General features: G+C 34.8%; 1 protein-coding gene across 3 annotated transcripts; it reads left to right on the top strand.

Moving 5' to 3' along the window:
• The first annotated feature begins 11,097 nt into the window (after positions 1-11,097).
• On the top strand, positions 11,098-25,185 carry UTS2B (urotensin 2B). 3 transcript variants are annotated; one of them, XM_028843562.2, is made up of 5 exons: positions 11,098-11,415; positions 15,351-15,449; positions 16,672-16,709; positions 18,159-18,258; positions 23,505-25,185. In XM_028843562.2, the coding sequence occupies exons 1-5, from the start codon at positions 11,313-11,315 to the stop codon at positions 23,546-23,548; spliced, it is 384 nt and encodes a 127-aa protein (XP_028699395.1). In that variant the 5' UTR covers positions 11,098-11,312; the 3' UTR covers positions 23,549-25,185. The 3 variants fall into 3 exon arrangements, with proteins under 3 accessions (XP_028699395.1, XP_077850256.1, XP_028699396.1); XM_077994130.1 differs by having other exon boundaries at positions 23,824-25,185; XM_028843563.2 differs by having other exon boundaries at positions 24,804-25,185.
• The last annotated feature ends 223 nt before the right edge of the window (positions 25,186-25,408 follow it).

The following is a 25,408-nucleotide window of genomic DNA, read 5'->3' on the forward strand; positions in this document are numbered from 1 at the left end:
TAACACACAACATCACCAAATAAGATTTATCCCAGAAATACAAGGTTTATTTAACAAACAAAATTAATCAATGCTATATACCATATTAACAGAATAAAGGATGAGAATTTTATTCTGTTTTTTTTTTTTTTTTTTCTTTTTTTTTGAGACAAAGTCTTTCCCTGTTGCCCAGGTTGCAGTGCAGTGGTGCGATCTCTGCTCACCACAACTTCTGCCTCCCAGGAGAATTTTATTCTATAGTCATCTCAATAGAGAGGAAAAGGCATTTGACAAAATGTAATACCGTTTCATAATGAAAACACTCAACAAACTAGAAATTGCAGGGAACTTCCTCAATCTGGTAAAGGGCAGTTACAAAAAAATCCAGAACTAACATCATCCTTAACAGTAAAAGTTGAAAGCTTTACCCTCTAAGCTCAAGAAAAAGACAAAAAGGTCCACTTTCACCACTTTTATTAAACACTGTACTGGAGGTTCTAGTCAGGACAATTAGGTAGGAAAAGGAAATATGAGATACCCAAATCGAAAAGGAAAGAGTAAAACTGTCTCTATTTGTTGACACGATCTTCTATGTACAAAATCCTAAGGAATCTATGAACAAATAAATAAAACAGAGCTAATAAAATGATTCAGCAAGATTGCAAAATACAAGATCATTATGCAAAAATCAATTATACTTTCATGTCCTAGCAAAGAACAATGCAAAAATAAAATTAAGAAAGTAATTTCACTTGAAACAGCATAAAAAAGATAAAACATTTAGGAGTAAATTGAACCAAAGAAGCATAAGACTCGTTCACTGAAAATTACAAAACAACATTGAAAGAAATTTAAGACCTAATTAATTATAAAGATATTCTGTGTTCACAGATCCAGGCATAATATTTTTAAGATGGAATACTTCTCCAAATTAATTCACAAATTTAGTGCAACTTCTATCAAAATCCTAGCTTCCCCCCGCAACCTCTTTTTTTTTTTTTTTTTTTTTTTGCAGAAATTGACAAGCTGATCCTACAATGTATATGGAAATGCAAGGGATACAGAGAAATCAAAACAGCTTTTCACAAAAGACCATTAGAAGTTTCACACTTTCCAATTTCAAGGCTTACTACAAAACTACATTAATAAACAATATTTTACTTGTATAAGAATGGACAAATTGGTCAATGGAATAAAATTTATAGTTCAGAAATAAAATCGTACATCTATGACAAGATACCAAGACCATTCATGGGGGAGGTAATTATCTTCTAAGCAAATGTGGTGAGACAACTAGATATCCACAAGTGAAAATAATAAATAAATAAAGGTGAAACCCAGCCTCATACCATATATAAAACTTTACTCAAAGTAGATCAGGCCGGGCATGGTGGCTCACGCCTGTAATGCCAGCACTTTGGGAGGCCAAGGTGGACGGATCATGAGGTCAGGAGATCGAGATCATCCTGGTGCACATGGTGAAACCTCATCTTTATTAAAAATACAAAAAATTGGCTATGTGTGGTGGCAGGCACCTGTAGTCCCAGCTGCTCAGCAGGCTGAGGCAGGATAATGGCATGAACCCAGGACGCAGAGCTTGCAGTGAGCCGAGGTGTCACCACTGCACTCCAGCCTGGGTGACACAGCAAGACTCTGTCTCAAAAAAACAAAACAAAACAAAACAAAACAAAACAAACAAACAAACAAAAAAGTAGATCAAAGACTAAATTTTAGAGTTTCACTATAGAACTCTTAGAGAATAATATAGTCATAAATCTTTGTGACTTTGAAGTAGGTAATAGTTTCTTAGACATGGTACTCAAAAACAAGAAACACAAGAAAAAATAGATACATTGGACTTTTTCAAATAAAACCCTTTGTTCTTCAAAGGACATGATCAAGAAAGTGAAACTACCCTCAGATTGTGAAAAAATGTTTTCAAATTATGTATATGATGAGGAACTAGAATCCAGAATACAGTGTACTCTTACAACTTAACAATAAAAAGACTCAATTTTTATAAAAGGCCAAATATTTGAACAGATGTTTCTACTTTATTTCAACAAATTCAGGCCACTGTTAACACTTTTAAACGAAAAAAAGAACTCCAAGCACTGTCTTGTTAGGATGTCAGAAACTCTACTTTTGCTTCCTTCCTTCCCCCGCCTTTTCTTTCATTTAACTACATGTAAGGAATTCTACCAGGAATTAATAATCAGAGAGAAGTAAAAATAAAATTTTTCAATTTTCTTACTACAAAAGAAGTAGTAAGACCGAGAGCTTACTAGAGTCTGAAAGTAATTATTCAAATTAGTTTGAGTCACCATACTAACACTTATCTGTGCTTTTCTTTTCACTCATCATGAGAAATAGTCAGATGCAAGTGAATCTTAAAGCTATCTGTTCCCTATAAATTATAACTTGATGATGTCTTCATTGACAAAACGGAAATGCCATTTATATCTTGTAATTGATATATAGACTAAGTTATTAAAGTATTGCTATTGAAAATACAAAGTTAAAATGTTTCTAAGTTTTCTTTAAAATGGGGTCTCTGTTATTGGACCAATCATTTTCCATCTCTGTGTTTCCCCAATTGTGATATGTGGGCAAGAGATCATGTGGGTTAAGCATGTAGCTCTGCGTTGGATAGATCTGGGTTTCACTTTTGGTTCCAAAACTGTCTTCTTTTACTGTAAAGTGTGAAAAATTATAATTGTTGTACAACTGTTGATGGATTGCTATGGAAATTAAATGAGGTACCATTTGTGAGGTGCTTAGTACAGGGCCTGGCATGTGATGATTGCTCAATAAATTGCAACAATAATATTGCTATATACTATAAATGTGTATAACAAGAACTCCCCAAACAAATATTCTAACTTCATTTATCCATTCAATACAATCAATAGTAAACGTCTTCTTTTATTTGAATGATTTGGTTTTGCACTCATGACAAGAATTTAGTATTTTATTAAGGAGAGAGAGAGAGAAAAGATTTAACCAAAGGTCTTTGCAGGCTTTCCCCCAAAGTGGATGGAAATGGTCATGGAAAAGGGACTTCTTTGTCTATTTCTGTTTTTAAATATCAATTCATTAAAAATTTGACAAAATTCTATACATCTATTGTGTGCAACAAGATGTACTGAAGTATGTATACATTATGTTATGACTAAATTGAGGAAATTAGCATATGATTCCCTCATATACATTTTTGTGTGGTGAGAACACTTAAAATTTACTGCTTCAGTGATTTTCAACAACAAAATACATTGCTATTAATGAGAGTCACTAGGCTGTACAGTAGATTTCTGAAACTTACTCCTGCTATCTAACAGATATTTTGTATCTTTAAACATCTCTTTCACATTCTCCCTTCCCCACAACCCAAGCTCCTGGTAACTACCATTCTCTCTGCTTCTAATAGTTCACATTTTCTTAGATTCCACATAAAAGTTAAATTATGACAAATATAAATATTTGTCTTTCTGTGCCTGTCTTATTTTATTGAACATAATATTCTTCAAGTTTATATGTTTTATCACAAATGAGAGTATTTGCTTCTTTTAAACGACTGAAGACATTTCCATTGTACATATATACCACATTTTCTTTATGTTTTCATCCCATGATAAACATAGCTTGATTCAGTGTCATGACCATTGGGAATAATGCCACAATGAATATGGTCGTGCACCGAACACATTAATTTCATTTCTTTTAGATATATAAACAGTAGTGGGATTACTGGATCATCTGGTAGTTCTATTTTTAATTTTTTGAGGACCCTCCACAAGGTCTTTTTTCTAGTTTTAAAGCTGGGCTGTTTTCTTGATATTGATTTGTTTGAGTTTCTTAGATATTTTGGATACTAACTCCTCTGCAAAAACTGCTTAGTTTGATGTAACCTTGTTTGTCTGTTTTTGCTTTTGTTGTTGGTGCTTTGGAATCATATCTCAAAACATCATTGCTCAAATCAATGTCATGAAGCTTTTCAGCTGTGTTTTTTTACAGTAGTTTTATAGTATCCAGTCTCAAGTCTTTAATCTACTTGGAGTTGATTTTTGCATATAGTGTGGGATAAGGTAGTAAATAGTGATATAGAGCTTCAATGCAACTCTCTTAAAATTCCAATATACTTTTGTACAGAAATGGAAAAAAGTAGTTATTTTGCAGTAGCTTTACGGTATCAGGCCTTAAGTCTTTAATCTACTTTGAGCTGATTTTTGCATATCATGTGGAATAAGGGTCTACTTCTATTCTTCTGAATGTGAATATTCAGTTTTTTTGACACCACTTATTGAAAAGACTGTCCTTTCCCTGTGGTGTGTTCTTGGCATCTTTGTTGAAAATCAATTGATCTTAAATGGGATTTATTTCCGGGATTTATATAGTATTCCATTTGTCTATTTATCTGTTTTTATGCCAGTGGCATGCTGCTTTGATAATGATAGTATTGTAGTATATTGCAGTAATGTAGTATACAGTGATGCCTCCAGCAATTTTTTGCTCCAAATTGCTTTGACTATTTGGGGCCTTCTGTAGTTCCATTCAAATTTTAGGATTGCTTTTATTTCTATTTCTGTAAAAAATTGTTATTGGAATTTTAAGAGAGATTGCAGTGAAGCTATGTATCACTTTTGGCAGTATGTACATTTTAACAACATTAATTCTTCCAATTCATGAAAGCCCAGCCTATCTTTCCATTTGTTTGGGTCTTTCATCAATGTTTTATTGTTTTCACTATGCAGGTCTTTTACCTTATTTGATAAATGTATTCCTAATAATTTTGGGAGGGGATATCCATTGCAAATGACATTCTTGATTTCATTTTTGGATAGGTCATTGTTAGTATATATAGAGGCCAGTGATTTTTGAATGTAGATTTTGTATCCTGCAACTTTAGTGAACTCATATAGTATTTCTAAATTACTGGGTGGAATCTTTAGGGTTTTCTACATACATGATTATGCCATCTGCAACAGGGACAATCTAACTTCTTCCTTTCTTATATGGATGCCTTTCCTTTCTTTCTTTTTTTCTGATTGTTTTGGCCACCTTTTCTTTCTTTCTTTTTTTCTGATTGTTTTGGCTAGGACTTGAGTACAACGTTGCATAGTAATGGTGAGAGTGGGCATACTTATGTTGTATGAAACCTTATCCTAGAAGGAAAGGTTTCAAATTTTTACCTTTGAATATAATGTTAGCTATGGGTTTTTCATATATGGGCTTTATTGTGCCTAGGTACATTCATTCTATACTTAACATGTTGAGAGTTTTTTATCATGAAAGGATATGCATTTTATCATGTTTCTTCTGCATCTGTTGAAATTATCATATAGTTTTGTTCTTCATTCGATTAATTCAGTAGATCATATCTATTCATTTGTGTATGTAAAACATCCTTGTATCCCTAGGCTAAATCACACTTGATCATAGTGAATGATCCTGTTAACGTGTTGTTGATCTTGGTTTGTTAGTATTTTGCTGAAGATTTTTGTGTCAATGTTTGTAAGGGATATTGGCTTGTAGCTTTCTTTTCTTGTAGTGTCTTCATCTGGCTTTGGTATCAGAGTAATCCTGGCCTCATAAGTTTGGAAGTATTATTTCTTCTTAAATTTTTTGGAGGAGTGTCACAATGATTTGTATTAGTTATTTAAATGTTTGGTTGAATTCAGCAGTGAAGCCATCAGATTTTTTCTGGGCTTTTCTTTGATGGGAGGCTTTTAATTACCAATCCAATCTCTTTGCTCATTATTAGTCTGTGCAGATTTTCTATTTCCTCATGATTCAGGCTTGGCAGTTGTTTGAAATTAGGAATTTATCCATTTTTTGAAGTTATTCAATTTGTTGACATACAGTTGCTTGTAGTGGTCTCATGATCAATTGCATTTCTGTGGTGTCAATTATAATTTTTTTCTATTACATTCTTCCTGATTTTATTTGTCTTCTCACTTTTTTTCTTAGTCAAGCTAACATTTTGTGGATTTTTCTTATCTTTTCAAAAAACAAGTCCTATTTACTTTGCTTTTTTCTATTGTTCTTCTAGTCTCTATTTCATTTATTTTTGTTCTGATCTTTATTATTTCCTTCCTCTCACGAACTTTGGGCTTAGTTTGTATTTGATTTGTTTTTCTAGTTTCTTGAGATGTAATAGATGTTTATTTGGGATATTTTCTTTTTTTAAATATAAGCATTTATTGGTACAGACTTGCCCCTTACAACTACTTTTGCTGTGTCCCATAAATTTTGGTACATCGTGTGTCCATTTTCATTTGTCTCCAGATATTCTTATATTTCCCTTTTAATTTCTACTTTGGTCTATTAGCTGTTTAGAAAACATATTGTTTAATTTCCATGTATTTGTGAATTTTCTGAAATTCCTTATTATTTATTTCTAGTGTCATACCATTGTGGTTGGAGAAGATATGAGATATGACTTCATTCTTCTTAAATTTGTTAATTGTTTGTGGTCTAATACATGACCTATCCTGGAGAATATTTGGTACGCACCTGAGAAGAATGCGTATTCTGGTGTTGGATGAAATGTCCTGTATATGTTTGTTAGATTCATTTGGTTTAAAGTTTCATTTAAGTCTCATGCTTCCCTATTGATTTTCTGTCTGTATGATCTGTCCATTGTTGAAAATGGGGTATTGAAATCACCTACTATTATTGTATTACAGCTGATCTCTCTCTTCAGATCTATTAATATTTGCTTTACATAATTAGCTGCTCTAATATTTGGTATAGACATATTTAACATTATTATATCCTTTTGATGAATTGACCCCTTTATCATTACATAATGACCTTCTTTTGTCTCATTTTGCATTTTTGTCTTAAAGTCTATTTTACCTGATGTAAGCTTAACTATCCCATTTATTTTGTTATTCTTTTGCATGGAATATCTTTTTCCATCCTTTTACTTTTTTTCTCTTTTCTTTCTTTTTTTTAGATGGAGTCTCACTCTGTCATCAGGCTGGTGTGCAGTGGCATGGGTTCGGTTCACTGCAATCTCTGCCTCCTGGGTTCAATCGATTCCCCTGCCTCAGCCTCCCAAGTAACTGGGACTACAGGCATGCACCACTATGCCCAGCTAATTTTTGTATTTTTAGTAGAGACAGGGTTTCACCATGTTGGCCAGGATGGTCTTGATCTCCTGTCCTTGTGATTCACTTACCTCGGCCTACCAAAGTGCTGAGATTACAGGCATGAGCCACCAAGCCTGGCCCACTTTCAACTTATATATATTTTTAAAAGTGAAATGAGTCTCTTGTAGACAGCATATAGTTGGGTATGGTCTTTATTCATCTATGTCTTTTGATTGGAGAATTTAATACACTTATATTCAAAGTAATTATAGGTAAAAAATTACTACTACTATTTTGTTAATTGTTTTTTGGTTGTTTTGTATATCCTTTCTTGCTTCTTCTTCTCTTGCTGTCTTCGTTTGTGATTAAAATTTATCTCTAGTGGTATGCTTTGATTCCATATTTTTCTGTCTTTTGATATCTACTATAGGTTTTTGCTTTGTGCTTACCATGAAGCTAAAATAAAGCATCTTATTATAACATACTATCTTAAGCAGATAGCAACTTAATATTGACCATGTAAAAGAACTCTACACTTTTACTTTTCCTCCTCACATTTTGTTTTTGATGTCATAATTTACATCACTTTATATTGTGTATTCCTTAGCAAATTATTGTAGCTTATACATCTAAAGCACTATTTTTAACAGTGTTGTCTTTTAACTTTTGTACTAAAGATATCAGTGATTTATATACCACCATGACAGTATTAGAGTATCTGCAGTTGACTGTGTACTTACTTCTACCAGTGAGTTTTATACATTCCTGCTCTCATGTTACTAATTAGCACTCAGTTCTTTCAGCACAAAGAGCTCCCTTTAGCATTTCTTGTAAGACTGGTGTGGTGGTGATGAATTCCTTCAGCTTTTGCTTGTCTGGGAAAGTCTTTATATCTCCTTCATTACAGAAGGACAGCTAGGGACTTAGTTTTCATCACTTTGCCAATATTACCTAAAATATGGCAGAAAAATATTTTGGAAATTATATCAGATTTCTTAAAACAAGACTTTGTGGAAAAAAGATGTGAAACAAAATTATAAATATGAACTCCTGGCTTTGTGATCTGCCCACCTCAGCCTCCCAAGGAGTTGGGATTAGTGTGAGCCACTGTACCTGGCCCTGATTATTCATTCTGGGGCCAGGTGCAGTGGCTTACACCTGTAATCCCAGCTCTTTGGGAGGCTGAGATGGGCAGATCATGAGGTCAGGAGTTTGAGACCAGCCTGACCAACATGGTGAAACCCTATCTCTACTAAAAACACAAAAATTAACCAGGGGTGGTGGTATGTAATCCCAGCTACTCAAGAGGCTGAGGCAGGGGAATCAATTGGACCTGGGAGGTGGAGGTTGCAGTGAACCAAGATCACGCCACTGCACTCCAGCCTGGGTGACAGAGAGACTCTATCTTAAAAAAAAAAAAAAAAAAAAGAAAAAAGAAAGAAAAAAAGAAAGAAAGAAGGAAAAGAAATGAATAATCAGTATTCTACCTTATCAAAAGACAGTTAAATTATTTTTCCACTTTCAAGAAAACTTCTTACCCATGAGAATTGGATTTCCTCATGCAGTTTACATCAATGCTTTTTAAAAAGTGGAATAATCTTTTTTTTTTTTTTTTTTTTTTTTGAGACAGAGTCTCACGCTGTTGCCCAGGCTGGAGTGCAGTGGCACGATCTCGGCTCACTGCAAGCTCCGCCTCCCGGGTTCCCGCCATTCTCCTGCCTCAGCCTCCTGAGTAGCTGGGACTACAGGCGCCCGCCACCGCGCCCGGCTAATTTTTTGTATTTTTAGTAGAGACGGGGTTTCACTGTGGTCTCGATCTCCTGACCTTGTGATCCGCCCGCCTCGGCCTCCCAAAGTGCTGGGATTACAGGCTTGAGCCACCGCGCCCGGCCAAAAAAAGTGGAATAATCTTATTTATACTTAATTTTTTAGTTAAGTATAAATTAAGGCAATAAAAGTTGAATATGTCTTTAATACAGTGCATATCTAAATTTCCAATTTCATTGCAAAACCTATTTTCAGGTTTTTATTTTAAATTATAGATTAGATTTATTATTTTATATCTTATTTTTTATGTATATGACTTGTAATTGTACAATTTTTCATCATATGTATATATTCTTTCTCTATCACATGACATTGACTTCCTATTTTCCATCTTGATATAATATTTTAAAATAGAGTTTAGAAAGTTAATTTAAATAACTTATTAAATAAATAAGGACAGATATCATCAAGGTATATTTGAATGACAGAGGTTTTGAAACGCTATGGAAGAATAAGCTTTTAGGATCTGTGTTCATCATTGTTCATGGTTGAATTCTTACTTAAGAAAGTAAGACACAAAGTGTTGCAATTATTCTTTCAGCTTATTTAGCTTTATAACTGGATGTAAAGTTTAAGGGAGTTATATTTTTGTCTTTCAATTACTAGAAATTTTGGTTATTATTTAGTCACACATCAAACATGTTTTCACTCATTTTTTCCACAAACCACTATGGTACTTGCACATAGGAACAGAAATGACTATGACTGTAAGTGCTCTCAACGTATTTACAATTTGATACTGTAGGCAGACACACAAATACATAACTAATGAAAGGAGAAATGAATTTTGAACTATAGTAGATATACAAACAAAATGTTGTGGCAGTCCAAAGGAGAAAAAAAAAGTTATGACACAAAGTAGAAAAAAGATCCAAAAGGCTAAACAGTTCTGATGGCATTTGATCGGTAGCTTCAGAAATCAGTAGGTAAAATGGCCAGTTGTAGAATAAAGGATTCTAGGCAGCCATGTCAGCAACGCTCTGAAGTGCAGAAAGTGCAGGATATGTTAATGCATTAGTAGTCTAATGTGGCTGGTACACAAAAATATATAGTGAAAAATGAATCTGTAAAGGAGAAACAAGCCTAAATATCAAATGAAGTAATGTAGATTTCATTCAGAAACTTTACTAAGCAACCAGTTAGTACAAAGATTAGTCATTCTCCTTAGTTAACGCCATCATGTGCTGCAGTGTATGCACTGGAACGGAGTCAAGTTTAGAGTGGATACATCCCAAGTCTTTTGGGACAAGTAAATGCCAAGACCAGAGGTCATTATAATATAGCATCCCTGGAGCCATAAAATGGAAATTGGAGATATGCCGAAAGACTTTGACTTAAAAGGAAAACCAGCAAAATTAAAGCAAGTATTAAAGAGAGTAACTGATGGGACATTTGCCAGATTCGAATTAATTAAATTCAGCCTTAATTTTTAAAAGTGCTGCTTGCAGCAAAATGAAGCCATCCTTTTCTAATACAGTGAGACAGTAATGTGATCCCATTATGATTCATTTCAAATTTGAGGTTTTCGCCAGTTTATTCAGTTGGTTAAGAATAAAGTGATAGTTGGCCGGGCGCGGTGGCTCACGCCTGTAATCCCAGCACTTTGGGAGGCCGAGACGGGCGGATCACGAGGTCAGGAGATCAAGACCATCCTGGCAAACATGGTGGAACCCCGTCTCTACTAAAAATACAAAAAACTAGCCGGGCGAGGTGGCGGCGCCTGTAGTCCCAGCTACTCGGGAGGCTGAGGCGGGAGAATGGCGGGAACCCGGGAGGCGGAGCTTGCAGTGAGCTGAGATCCGGCCACTGCACTCCAGCCTGGGCGACAGAGCGAGACTCCGTCTCAAAAAAAAAAAAAAAAAAAAAAAAAAGGATAAAGTGATAGTTGCAAATAACATCACTATCAGGAAGACTACCACCTAGCTCAAAAGTAGTCAAATGAAAGACATTGTTCCCATTTTCACCTGCCCTCTATGCTCTCAGCTTTAGTATTAATAAGATTTGAGGTTAATTAATCCTGGAATCAGGAAATTAAACCATAAGTTATGAAAATCCAACAGTTTTTTATTTCAAGAGATTTTGCTTCATCCTTGTGCATCTATTTGAATGTGTGGGCATGCCTAGAAACGCCTGCTTTTAGTGAAATGGGCGGGTATGAGATGTATTGATTGGGTTCTTCCTGCCATTGACTCTCTAACGAACCTGTCACTTCTCCAAGTAGTGAATCATGTGGACAAGGTGCATTGCATTTTATTGGTTTCTTTTCTTTCTTTCTTTTTCCTTTATCCAGAGCATTCGTAACCGAGGCACATTTGCCTTTTGCAACTAAGCTGTACTGAATTCCAAAGCCATAGAAATATCCATTTTAACCTGGAAAGTCCTTTTCTTTGCTAGTCCAGAAGATTTTTTAACATGAACAAGATCCTCTCAAGCACTCTTTGCTTTGGACTCCTAACGTTGTCATCTGTGTTGATCTTTTTACAATCTGTGCGTGGACGGCCATATTTTACCCAAGGTACGTGCACATCAATTTAAAATCCTGCAGGCGGGTAAATAATTCTTCTATTTCTACTTGAGCAACTTTGATTTTTCTGCCATTGTTGAAATAATGTTGTAAGAAATAAATATTAGTTAACAGCCAAACCTTCCTTAAGTAGTTGCTGGTCAGAATTAAATGTCATCTTCAATGCTGTTCTTTTCAAGTAGATTAATTTTACCCAAATTAATTTTATCCAATATTGCACTAAATTCACTTCAACTATACTTTAAATATTGGGGTGCTTGTTTCTCATTTGTAGTCCATGACCAAAGATTGGGAATGTATCAATAGTATTATATTCTTCATATTTCAGAACTCTCTCTTGGGGAAAGGAAAAGGAGATTTTCATCTTACAAGACTATTAGTAAGTTCTTTCTGAAAAGAGAGTACAACAAAGAAAAATACATCAAAATAGAAACTTGTATTTGCAGAGATTTGCAGAAAATAAAGCATTGGGGGAAATCATAGCAGTTTCAGGAGGGCAATGCTAACACCTACATTACACATTTTTTATCACGTTTCCAACATACTTAGGATACTTATGTGAAATGAAATAATTCCATCTATGACAGCTAGAAAATATACACCGTGATAAAATTAGTGAAAATAAGTTTCTGCTCTTAATATTATAATGTATATAATTTTTATTTAAAATTTTTGGTTCTTCTATAGAAAAGGTAGCTCTTAAACTGAGAATTCATAGAGCGAGATTTAGTAGTGATTTATTAGGCAAACAACCTAGCCTCATTGAAACTTTAATACATTTCTTTATGTTTCCAAAATAGTGACTTAAAGTAATGTTCTCTAATATCTTTTCCAGCCTGAAATTCTTGCTGTTTCTCTCATCTAACTGACTTCCTTGTCAGGAAGAGGGAGATAACCTTTTACTCTCAGCTTACTTAAGGGGAACTAAGACAGAATGTAATAAATTTTGTTTACATGACATTAGATTGAGAAAAGAGATCAAGTTTCCAATTTCTGATTCTAATTCCATTTTACTAGACCTTGTAACCTCAGTCAATAAAAAGTAGAGTAGTTCTGTTGGCAGAGGAAATAAAATTGCATAATCCCTTATTATTTATTTATGAGGATTTTACCCATTGAAAAACAAGTAGTCTCAGGGACCTAAATACAAGCCTGGGAATCAAAGATTCTGGATTTTATCCATGACACTCACATTCTGTCTTTTGCCAGCCACAATCATTGCATTTGATCGGTCTCCATTGCTCTTTCTAGGAAATAATGAAATTTCCAATGTTTCTAACATAATGTAAACATGAGAGGAAAAATGTGGTTATTTGCTGAAAACTTTGCAAAATTAGGATTAGGTAACTGTAATTTCTAATTTCATGTGTATATGAAATAGAGAAAAATCTGCCTCTAAAAAGCATTTGCTAGATTACAGTTAAATAACACCTCTGACCTCAGAATGCCACACAGTTATATGCATATATCACAGGCAGCAACAGTGGAACTATTTCTCTCAGAGACCTCTTTGATCTCAGTTTTACTATATCTAAATAAGGAAGATTAAATTATTAATAAGGTTATTTTCTATCTAGATAGTCCACGATTAGAGTGAGCTCTTCTCCATGTATACCTTTTTTAAATTCACTATTTGACTTCTTTTAGTCTTTTAATATAATTTTAAAATAAGCATTTATCTGCTGACACAGACTACAAAGTTGGGCTTATCAGCTTTTTTCTGTGTGTTAGAACTCTCCAAGACAAATGGCACAATCCTCCCAGCTTACATCTGGTAGGGACCATCTAAAAGTGTGCCTGAGGGAATGAGCCTGACATGGGGCAAGCTGCCTAACAGCGGAGGAAGAGAGAGTATCATGACCACGAAGATTATGGGAAATTTCTTTTTGGGAATATAGTCGTTTTGGGAGTTTCCAGATTTCTTTCTGGTAAAATTTCTTGTCTCTATGCAGTCAAAACCCTCCCACGTAAATGGAAAGCAAAGAGACAACTAAATTTTTTAAGATTCAGTATCTCGAGTAGTAACGAATCACCATTTTCTGTGTAATATTTGCAAAAACGGTCTCTCATGTTGGAACAGCTTTGCCATCTCTTGTGTCAAATGTATGTCTACACTCAGATATTTTATATTCAAATATTTCCTTTATTAATGTTAACTCTGTTCAAAGAAACATTAGGAACATCATTTTTTGTTTTAAATCTGTTTTAAAACTAAGTATGAAAACAAAAAACAAAAGACTCATTTTCTGTTGCTTTTTTTTTTTTTAGCCAGTATCTTAACTTCAGAAATCAACTTTTTAAAATTCCTTGAGAAAAGTTTTTCTTCAGAGACTCCCATAAAAGAGGTGTTTTTTCTTAAGAGATAGTGATGAGGAATTTCTGAAGACAAAGAGTTATAGAGGTATAATTATTGGAAGCAAAACTAATAAAGAAAGGCAAATCTATCAGTTTTGTTTTTTGAAAAATGTTTCACTTAACTATGCAGAGGAATGGACTGTGAATTAAGGGGAAAAAAGCTTTAGATCCATACTCTTCTAGTTAGATTACTCTTAGTCACATACATTTTCTAAATTGAAGGTAATGAATCTGTTTCTCTTATCACAGTTGTCTTTCTGAAACAAGTAATTATTATTATCTGGCTCTGAAATATCCCGTCTTTTTTTCAATGAAAACATTTCGAAGATTACAATTTAACATTTTTAATGAATGATTAAAATAAAAATTACATTATTTCATAATAATGTCTTTCTTTTAAACCGAACTATCTCTGAGAGTCTTTGTATAGTTGATGCTGAGCAAAATTTGATATTCTTTTGGTATTTTAAATACTCAAAAGAAAATTTTACCAATAATTTTTATGTTTATGAAGCAAAGAAAATTGAAGAATTGAGCAACAATTAAGTGTCTTTGGTTAATGTAGAAAATTGTGATTCTGTCACCTACCCCAAATTATTCATTTTCTTCTTTTTAATTAGCCATTTAACTGTTTGAATTTATCAACTAACATTTTGTAGAGACAGGAAAGACAGGTGATTTTAAGAAATAGTCTAATCAACTTATAAGTCGTTTCTCTAGCTGAAACCATGTACTCACTCCTAAACTTAAATCTTATTAATATTGATTCTACTCACACTCTAACAGTACAAGAAGGCAGCGAGAAGAAAAAATGATCTTACAGAAATTATGTGATAAAGGTTTGATTTTTCAGGCCATTTCACTAAAGTTCATTGTAATATACTAATTATTATTTCAATTGAATTATTTGTCAATGGATATTTTTTGAATCTTCATGTTTTATAGCTTGTTAGAAGTCTCTTGTCTCAATTTCTACTCCAGAATGAAGATAATGATAGTACTGAGACATTTAGGCAGCTGAGGAATGAATGACTGTGAGGTCAATTGACAAAGATGAAAACATGTCAATTCGGAAGAGGTTGACAACATCCTAGCTCTGCCACGATCTTCCTTGGATGTTTTAAAGGAAATTCATGGAACATGAACTGGCTTATACATAAATGTGTATATCAAATAAAATCACAAAATAAAATGTTATTTTTTTCTTTTGAAAACTACTTTTAGTTTATACTTATGTTAAATAAAATAGTAGAACATTCTAGAAACAGAGATTAAAAAGAAGAAAGTAAAATTCACCTCCAATTCTCCTACCCAGAAGTAATCACAGGAAAAACTGCAACCCTCCAGGTATATGCATATATTCTGTCTTTCTGTGTCTGTCTCTCTTTGTCCGTATGCATTCAACATATATTCAATCCTTTTTTTTTAATGACCTATCCCTTTGGATTATACACTCTCTCTACATTTCTTTTGTTGTTAAATATACAAATTGATAGTTGCCTGCAAGACCAATTTAATTAGAAATATTTTCGGTGACTCAGATTGAAAATGGTGGTTTTTGATCATTACAGGAAACGAAATACTTCCAGACAAAAATTATCCAAATCGTGAGGAACTGTTGCTGGCTCTACTGAATAAAAATTTTGATTTCCAAAGACCTTTCAACACTGGTGAGTTAAGGATAAAGTCAAGCTCTATTTATTAAAAAATAACAGAATCTATTTTGTCTTGAGACTTGCTGTTTCTAAATGTTAATTGATATTAAATGAAATAATTACTCCTTTGTATGTTACACTAAAGATTTAAGTGTTTTTTTTTTGTTTTATATTTATGTTAAATCCATGGAGTTATTAACAAATATTAAAAGCCTATTTTGGTCAATTCGAGGGTCCTAATGTGATTGGTAACCATATAGTTAAAAAAAAATGGTTACCTTTATTCATGTTTTCTTCTCATCTGTGCAATTCTCCACTAGTACCCCCAGTATTTTCTTTTATTAAATGTTTCAAAAATGTTATATTCATAGGTTTCTTCTAGAAATTTCACAAATTAACTGCAGCTTTGTTGTAGTTAATTTAGCATTATTTTAATCAAAATCTTTCAATTTTAGGAAATGATTAGAGTATAGATGATGAACGAAAAATTTAGGCTACACCAATTGAGATTATTTTTATTTGAAGAACAGAATAATCTGACTTACAAATATCCATCAGATTGTCTTCCAAGAAATGACTGAGATTTTGTCAGAAATTTAGCAAGTCTAGCCTAAGAGAAAATGTGACCAAATGATACTGTGCTACGTCCCATACAACATCTGAAGTAGTCTAAAAATGTCTGTATTCATACAGCAAAATGCCAGTTAAAAGAATAACTTCATAAATACTTTTAAAATTCAGGGTTTTTAAACTAAAAGTAATATATTCCTATTGAAAAATAAGTGAAATTTATAAAAACAAAAAATTTGTACCCAAATTTTAAGACCTGTAGCAAGTTAGCATTAGTATTTTGGAGAATTTTCTTCTTGATTGAATTATGCATAGGATACATGGCCTGCTTTTCTTCTTCCCATTTAATGTTTTATGAGAATTTCCACATGCCAGCAAAAATGGTTTATTTCTAAATCATAGGTCATGTTAGAACTATGGTCTACTTTAGAAAAACTTTGTACTTATTGTTGAAAGTTAGATATTTCAGATGTCATAACTGATTGCATTTCAATACTATGGGCATTGAAAAAATATACTGGAGATTTTGTATTAGGAATGGGTGGATGATGTCAAATCATACGAAAAAGACCTGTGCTTTCTACATAAGATCCTAAATGTATGTACTGAAGCAAATTAAATATCACTTGCGATATACGTTTTTTCACATGACAAATGTGTCTTGCAGATCTAGCATTGCCTAACAAACTGGAAGAACTTAACCAGGTGAGAATGTGAAATACTTAAATGATCAATTTTAATAACAATTATAAGGAAATTTCTTCTTGGCATAAAGTTTTTTAAAAGAAATTATTAATACTACCATGTAAAACTTCTATTCCTGCTAAACAAAGGGTGAAGCTATTTTACAGGAAAAGAAAAATCAAATTATACTAACACAAAACAGAACAAAACTATGGCTGAAGTGATCTTTCTATATAATGTCTAGAAATCTGGATTCTAATTTTAGCTTTGCAATTACCAAACTATGAAAACTGGGGCAAACAAATTCTCTAGACTGAAATCTCCTCATCTGTAAAATGGGAGGCTATAAATAGATGGATGTTTTTGAAGTTATTGTTTTTAAACAGTGGGAATCTTTTCTCCCCCAAATGTTGTGTTTTTCCAGCAAATGAAACATGTAAAAGCAGAGCTGTTTGGCTTGAAGCAGCTGGTTTGAAGAGCCTGAAGTGCTGCCCTCTTGATGGGGGCCACTAGCAACACCATTTTCTCTGTGCAATTCCATTATTCTGCAAACCGTATGGCCGTTTGGGAGAGAGAATTATTCTCATCATTCTCTTCTGAGTAGCACCAACATGGAGATAAACAGTGGTTCAGGCTGAACCCTACTTTTGTAGTTAGCTCTTCAGGGCTTAAGGCAATTCATAACCTTGTTAAAAATTAAAATAAGTAGAATTCTAGATAGAAATCTTAGGGCCTCAAAATACTTTTTCCTTCCAACTAGAAAAGACAAAAAAATTCAGGAAATCCAAGCATTGACATAATAGTTTGTAGCTCCTTGAAAAGACCTGCTCATTATAGGTGACACAAAATAAAGTCCAAGTACACAGGCTGTATCTACAGGTTCCCCATTAACAGCTAGAGGTGACTTCCTTTTGCCCAAAACCTATTTCTTTCTGATCTTTTGTTGAGTCATGTACCTTTCCTAGTCAGCCCCTAAATGAATGCTTCCTGTTTTTCTTCTCTTTTTTGTTTCTTTCTTCCTTTGTTTCCATTTCCTCCTTTTTCTCTCTTCCTTTCTTTTGTCCATTTTTTCTCCTTTTTTCTTTCTTTCATCTTTCTTCTTCTTTAATAAAGAGCAGCTTTTTTTTTTTTTTTTTTTTTTTTCTGAGACAGAGTCTTGCTCTGTTGCCCAGGTTGGAGTACAGTGGTACGATCTCAGCTCATTGCAACCTCCACCTCCTGGGTTCACACCATTCTCCTGCCTTAGCCTCCCAAGTAGCTGGGACCACAGGCGCCCACTACCACACCCAGCTAATTTTTTGTATTTTTTGTAGAGGCAGAGTTTCACTGTGTTAGCCACGGTGGTCTCGATCTCCTGACCTTGTGACCTGCCTACCTTGGCCTCCCAAAGTGCTGGGATTACAGGCATGAGCCACCACGCCCGGCCAACAGCATGGCTTTATAGAAGACTAATTAATTATCATTTTACAGTTTTATCAGCTGGAAAAGCTAAAAGAACAGCTAGTGGAGAAGGATTCTGACATGTCCTATGCCATAGATGGTCTATTCTCTTCTCATCCTAGCAAACGAGGTAAGCTTTTATTTCAAGGTTTTAATATTGACTTCCAAAAGATGATTTTTGCAGTTATTTCTGAGAGGAAGATGATTCAGTGGGCATTTCTTAATCTTATGTTGGTGATCAATAAAAAGGTTCATATTAAAAAAAAAATTCCGATAAAAATGATACCATATAAACGTATTTGAGCTTTCTGGTATTTGCAACAGGGGGCAAGTTCGCACTTCTCAGGTTTAAATAAAATAGGTCCTTATTGTATAAACTCTGGCTTACCCTTGCTATTTTGGCTTAAACACTGAAGCAGAAAAGACCACAAATAGAAATAATCCATTTTAAGTCAATTTGAAATTTCACAGAATCTATTCTGACATAAGGGGAAACTTCATTGCTATAACACTTGTTCCAAGGTTCGATTCATAGCATTTTATTTTAGAAAGATTACTTTTTTGGATTATGCTTTTGGATAACTTTTCCTAGGAAATTATTGTTTCTTACTGTCTTTGTTTTTATTTTTGAAAATTATCGTATTACTGTTTCTTTATTCATGTAGTGATGAGAGATTTCCTAAGGCATATTTATTTTTACTTGTCCCCTATACCAGATTTGTCTTTAACTTCTGTAAAATCATATTTTCACAATATTACTGAGGGAAGAAGGTCGACCAGTGTCAAGCCCTGAACATATACCAGACATTTTATATTTTAATGTCTCAAAATATAGTTATTAAGCATTCAGACTCTAGAGCTAGACTGCCTGGGTTCAGATTTTAACTTTGACTACCTACGCAACCTTGGAGAGTTATCTAATTTCTTCTGCCTCATTTTCTTTGCCTAAAAATGTGGATAATGATAATAATTTTCATGGGATTGTTGAGAGGAGTACATGAGTTAATTTAATTTAAAATAATCCCTGGTATGTAGTAAGTACTATGCAAGCTTAACTTAAAAAAATTATTTTGATCATTATTACTACAATTATTTTCTACACGAATCCCATACGATGGCTATTAATATGACTTTTTTTATAGATGAGAAAACTGCATCTCAGAAGGGTTAAATTTCATGCTGAAAATAACCCAACTGCTAAGTGACTTAGCTAGTAAGGCTGAAGGATAAAGTGGCAGAAGATGAAGTGGAGGGTAGGAGGGAGGGAATTTAGTGACTTTTTTTTTTTTTTTGAGATGGAGTTTCACTGCCCAGGCTGGAGTGCAATGGCAGAATCTCAGCTCACTGCAAACCTCTGCCTCTGGGGTTCAAGCAATTCTCCTGCCTCAGTTTCCCAAGTAGCTGGGATTACTGGTATACACCATCACGCCCAGCTAATTTTTGTATCTTTAGTAGAGATGGGTTTCACCATATTGGTCAGGCTGATCTGATTCGGGATATATTTTGAATAAAAGTCAACCAATTTTGCTGAAGAATTACACATGAAGTATAAAAAATAGGCAGGTGTCAAAAATTACTCCAAGGTTTTTGTTTTGAGCAACGAGGAACAAAGGACAGTTTCTGTTTATTGAGCCAAGGATAACTTGAGGAGAAGAAAGTACAAGAGAAAGGTTGAAATAGAGATTTGTTGGACCTTTCCTGAATCAGTATAGCTTAGGCTATTATGTGTTAACAGTTTTAATCTAAATCTCAGAGACATAGTGTAATAAATCGAGAATCAAGTCCAATGCTTGTAGCACAGCACCGCTCTATTCTGTAGCCCTGTCATCTAGAATGTTGATACAGCTTAACTGCCTCCAACATTGCAAAACAGAAGAGGATAAAGGATACATCCCAGCTTTCAATTGCCTCAGTTCAGAAGGGGCACACATCATTTCTACTGAAGTCCATTGGCCGGGATTAGTCACAGACTACCACCAACATAAGGCAAGGAAGGTTAGTAAACATAAGGAAGTGTTTATAGTACTTGGTGAGCACTGCCTCTATCATAGTCTATCCTTCAATCTCTTCTTAAAAACATAGACTATTCTCAACTCATTCTCGTCAGAGACAACCCAAAATCTCTACTAGTAACTGCACTCAGCACAAAGAACAGGCTTTGCAGGATACATTTACTAGTCTTCATCAGATATAATGTGGCCACTCTTTTTTTTTTTGAGACGGAGTTTCACTGTGTAGCCCAGGCTGGAGTGCAGTGGCATGATCTTGGCTCACTGCAACCTCTGCCTCCCGGGTTCCAGCTATTCTCCTGCCTCAGACCCCCGAGTAGATGGGACTGCAGGTGCTGCCACCAAACCTGGCTAGTTTTTTTGAATTTTTAGTAGAGATGGGGCTTTCATCATATTGGCCAGTCTGGTCTCAAACTCCCAACCTCAAGTAATCCACCTGCCTTGGCCTCTTAAAGTGCTGGAATTACAGGCCTGAGGCACCATGCCCAGCCAAGCTACTCTTCATTCACAGACCTATTAACTGAAAAGAAGAGTTATTATTCACCCCATACAAATCCAACAGTTAGCAGAGCAACAGAGAAAGGATAATTGCAATCAGTGGCAACCTGAACATACTACCTGCCAATCTGCTCTTTTCCAGGCTTTCTTCTAGGAGCTCTAGGCACATGGTCGGAATCCCAAGCTGTTGCAGATGCCAGTTTTACCACTTATTTTGTCATTTAATAAAATACCTCTTAATTTTTCAAACCTATGATATCAGTTTCCATATCTGCCATTAATGAGTTGCTGATACTGTGTCAGATTTTAGGTATGTTTTAGAGCAGCACCCTCACTTCACATTATCAAACTGTATATTGGGATATGCTAAGCAAGCTAACAAAATAGCCTTTAAATCTCAAATTTTGATCGAGTTTACATGAAGTCTTACATATGCTGATCATTTTTCCTTCACTTCATGCATACACTATGTGGAACACATGGTCTCCATGTACCTATAGTAGGACAGGAGACAGATGAAGCAGGTAAATATGCTTTTAACTGCCAGAGCTATGTATGTGATCCCAATTTAACTTAATGGGGATGTGGGATCCCTAGGAAATATAGAGAAGTTTTAGGAATAGTTGAAGAGTTGTATTCCTACCACATATTTTGGGTTTGTTATGCCATAGATAATAAAATCTTCCAGTAGTAAATTGAGTAGGAGATTAAATGTATGTATGAATTTGAAGTTAGTGAATATGAATTTATATCTCCAATCAGCCCAGATTAAAGATACACATTTGACAGTTGTCCGCATAGAAATATTGTTTGGCATTGTGAAGAGACCATCTAGGGAGTGACTCCAAATACAAAGAAAAGATATCTAAAGACTGAGGCCCAGATCATTCCAAGGGCAGAAACTGAGCAGATGAGGCAGAATCAACAAAAGAGGCTGAGTAGGAGTAGGTACAAGGAAGGAGGCAAGAAAGCAACACCCAGAAGTCAAGTAAAAAAACTGTTTCTGAGCAAGACTCCATCTCAAAAAAAAAAAAAAAAAACAAAAAAAACTGTTTCCAGGAAAAAGGAGTTCAAGTCTATCCAAAGCTATTGTTACCAAAACACCAGGGGTTCAGTCTAGGTCCTGCAGCTCACTCACTGCACAGAAAGCTGATCACTGAGACAAGTATTGCCAAGAAAGAAGGCTTTAATTGGGTGCTGCAGCCAAGGAGATGGAAGCTAGCTCAGTGTCAATCCATCTCTCTAACTCACTAAAACTAGGGTTTATATAGCAGGGAAGAAATGTAACTATGTGTCAGAAAGGCAAGGAAGCAATCATGATGAATGAGGGGTCCAATATCTCATTGTCTGGATGTGGTGATCTCGTGAATTTCAGTTCTTTGATACTTTTTTTTTTTTTTTAAATACAGAGTCTTGCTCTGTCACCAGGCTGGAGTGCAGTGGTGCGATCTCTGCTCACTGCAACTTCTGCCTCCTGTGTTCAAGCGATTCTCCTACCTCAGCCACCCAAGTAGCTGGGACTACAGGCATGCAGCCACCACCCCCAGCTAATTTTTGTATTTTTAGTAGAGACAGGATTTCACCATGTTGGTCAGAATGGTCTCGATCTCCTGACCTCGTATCTGCCCACCTCGGCCTCCCAAAGTCTGGGATTACAGGCGTGAGCTGCTGCACCCTGCCCTTTGACACTTTGTTTGAGAGGCCTAAAGGTCGTTTCCTGAGGAAGAAACTCAGCTAAAACAAATACAAGCTTTAAGCTTTAACAGCAGAAGGGTCAATTTCTGATTATCCAAAAACAACTGTCTATGGGACTATTGGGCTGGTTTCACTATGATAGATCCAGTAAAATGATGACTGAGAACTTCCAGTCGAATTCAGTGGAGGAAAGGTCATTAATGGCCTTGCCAAGGATTGTTTGGTGAACTTTTTGTTAAAGAAAACATGACTATAGAACTGGAACCACTGGTGATAGAAAATTATCTTAAAGAATTTTGTGCTAAGGAATAGAAAAAAATTTGGTACATCAGCTAGAATGATTTGAAAGCATCCAAAAAAAAAACCAAAAACACAAAACCCTTTTTGTTTATTTTTAAGCAAGTAGATACTGCAACATGTTTGTAGGCCAGGTACCAGTGGCTCACACTTGCAATCCCACTACTTTGGGAGGCCAAGGCAAGAGAATCACTTGTGCCCAGTCGTTTGAGACCAGCCTGGCCAATATAGGGAGGCTGTGTCTCTACAAAAACATTAAAAAATTAGCCTGGTGTGGTGACCCACGTTAGTAGTCCCAGATACTCATGAGATTGAGACCGGAGGGTCCCTTGAGCCCAGGATTTCAAGGTTGTAGTGAGCTATGGTTGTGCCACTGCACTCCAGCTTGGGTGACAAAGCTGAACATAACCCACAATGCACATGAAGTGTTCTAATGTTGCCATAACTAGAGACTAACCACTGTGAATAACAACATATGAAGATGAAATAGACCCAGAAATCCAGCTTAAGAAAGTAAAAACTTACGCTTACTATGAAATATTGTACCTTTCTTTAATCTTTTAATATATTGTCGATAGAGATCTGCTACAAATATAGCTATTCAACTCCTAGCGTCATGCTAAAAACAGAGAATACAAGAGTTAACAAGACAGCCATTAAGTGACACAAGAAAGTTGTTCGGGGTTTTACTTTATGTAAATGATAACTGGTGCATGCTATAAACATTGGGGAATTGGCTCTACCACCAATATGACTCATGACAGTTCCCTTTGACCACATCCAAAAAGTTGTCCAAACTATATTCCATTGTATATTTAATCGAACTGTTCATGTGGTATAAGTCTTGGCTAAGTGTAAGTTTATGTTCTTCTGCCAGACTCAGATATTCAAAGGCATCTGAAAGGACAGAAAGAACAGTGATGATAACCTTCCAAAGCATACTATAAGAAGAAGATTGGCCAGACATGGTGGCATGCACCTGTAGTCCCAGCTACTCAGGAGGCTGAGGTTAGAGAATCACTTGAGTCTGTAGCACTCTATAATCATGCCTATGAATAGCCACTGTGGTTCAGGCTGGGGAACATAGTGAGAGGCCTCATCTGAAAAAAAAAAAAAACTGAGAAAAAAGAAGAAGGTTAGATTAGTGGGTGAGGTGCCTCACTTCAATGTCTGAAAATAGACTTCTGCTTTTGCAGGGTTTGAATGTGGCTTCTAAGGGAAACTGTGGCTCTTGAAGAAATGAAAAATAGGCTCTGAGTGATATCATAACACTGTTTATATGTGGTGATAAACACAGGGGCTACAGTGTATTTGGGGAGGAAAACCTGGGCAAGCAGATAGAAATTTATCATTCATTTCAATGAGAGATTATATCTTTTTCAAGTCTTTTTCACTGTAAATACTGCTGATCAACAATGAATCAAAGACCCTTCTCCCAAGGGACTTAGTTTTATAAGGTCGTTAAGTAAAAGGAAATTAGAGAAGCTGATAATTAGCCAGATGCAACTTCTCTGTCAAGTGATCGGTAACAACCTACAGAAGGTTTAAAATGATTCACTTATATATTTGAAGATTGAAATGCCAATATATTTGGTTTGATTTCTCTGAAGAATCATTTTATGATCAGAGTGGGAAGGCTAAATGTGATGATAAATGAAGTTAATTAAATATCATTTTATGGTCTGCAAAGTGACCTTCAAACTGTCTTCCTTCCTTTTCACTCAATAAATAGACTGTCATTAGCACTGCTTTTTTACTTATGTGACTTTCTTTTTGGTATTTCAGTTACCTCAAGTGTAAAATAGAGGGATGAATCTCATAGGGCAGTCCATCGAATTCTCTAGACTGTATTATATGTATTATAATGTACAATAGTGCTGTCCAGTAGAATTTTCTGTGATGGGAACATTCTCTAGTTTGTACTGCCCATTATGGTAATCACTGGCTACAAGTGCTACTGAGCACTTGAAACATGACTAGTATGATGGAGATGCTGAATTTTTAATTTATTTAATTGTAATTAACTTAAAGATCCACATAAGGCTAGTAGCTACCACATTGACTGTCCCTTTTAAAAACTTCACTCTCTCATCGAGCCACACATAAGCTATTGATTCAAGAGAAAGTTTTATCAAATATTCTTCTAATAAAAAAGGTATTTTGTTTTCTTCTTTAGCTTGCTTTTGGAAATACTGTGTTTAAAGCTTTTTCTCAGGATGCAAAGAAAGATAAAAATATCAGGAAAAGATATGTATCTACCCACTCTACTGTTTAAAATTGTAGCTGTTTCAATCACAAAGAAACTGGCATTTATTCTGCATATGATGTTTTCACCTTGTTCTTGTTACTAAGTCAATTGTAATAAGCTTAAGGTTTATGTTGTGAATAATCACTAATCAGTTGCACTTTTGAATGGCATGTCATTATCAAAATGGGTTTGTAGAGCTAGAGATGAAAATGCTGTATCTATTGTATGCTTTCTATAAATTCATTGCTCATGTAAAGTTTTGTCCTGTTGTGACTATGCTGAACTATTAATTAAAACATTTTGAAAAGCATCTTGGAAGGTTAAATTATGTTGTCTCATGTTACATGGCAAATATGCATTATTGTTCTTTCTCATTTTTATGACTGTGTTGGCCACCTCTCTTTTCTATGAATTTGAACAATGGTCATTGAGACTACCCCAACAAATGAATACATTACTAAAGGAGAAACAGATTTATTAAACTCTGGGGGAAAAGTACTAGATGTCTTAAAGATAGAACGTTAAGAAAATTT

The sequence above is a fragment of the Macaca mulatta genome, chromosome 2 (genome assembly GCF_049350105.2).
Source record: "Macaca mulatta isolate MMU2019108-1 chromosome 2, T2T-MMU8v2.0, whole genome shotgun sequence".
Lineage (NCBI taxonomy): Eukaryota > Metazoa > Chordata > Mammalia > Primates > Cercopithecidae > Macaca > Macaca mulatta.

Coding starts and splice junctions, on each gene's coding strand:
- UTS2B (XM_028843562.2), top strand. CDS start 11,313: ATGAACAAGATCCTCTCAAGCACTCTTTGCTTTGGACTCCTAACGTTG. Junction 15,450..16,671: donor CCAAAGACCTTTCAACACTG/GTGAGTTAAGGA, acceptor TGTGTCTTGCAG/ATCTAGCATTGCCTAACAAA. Junction 16,710..18,158: donor AACTGGAAGAACTTAACCAG/GTGAGAATGTGA, acceptor ATCATTTTACAG/TTTTATCAGCTGGAAAAGCT.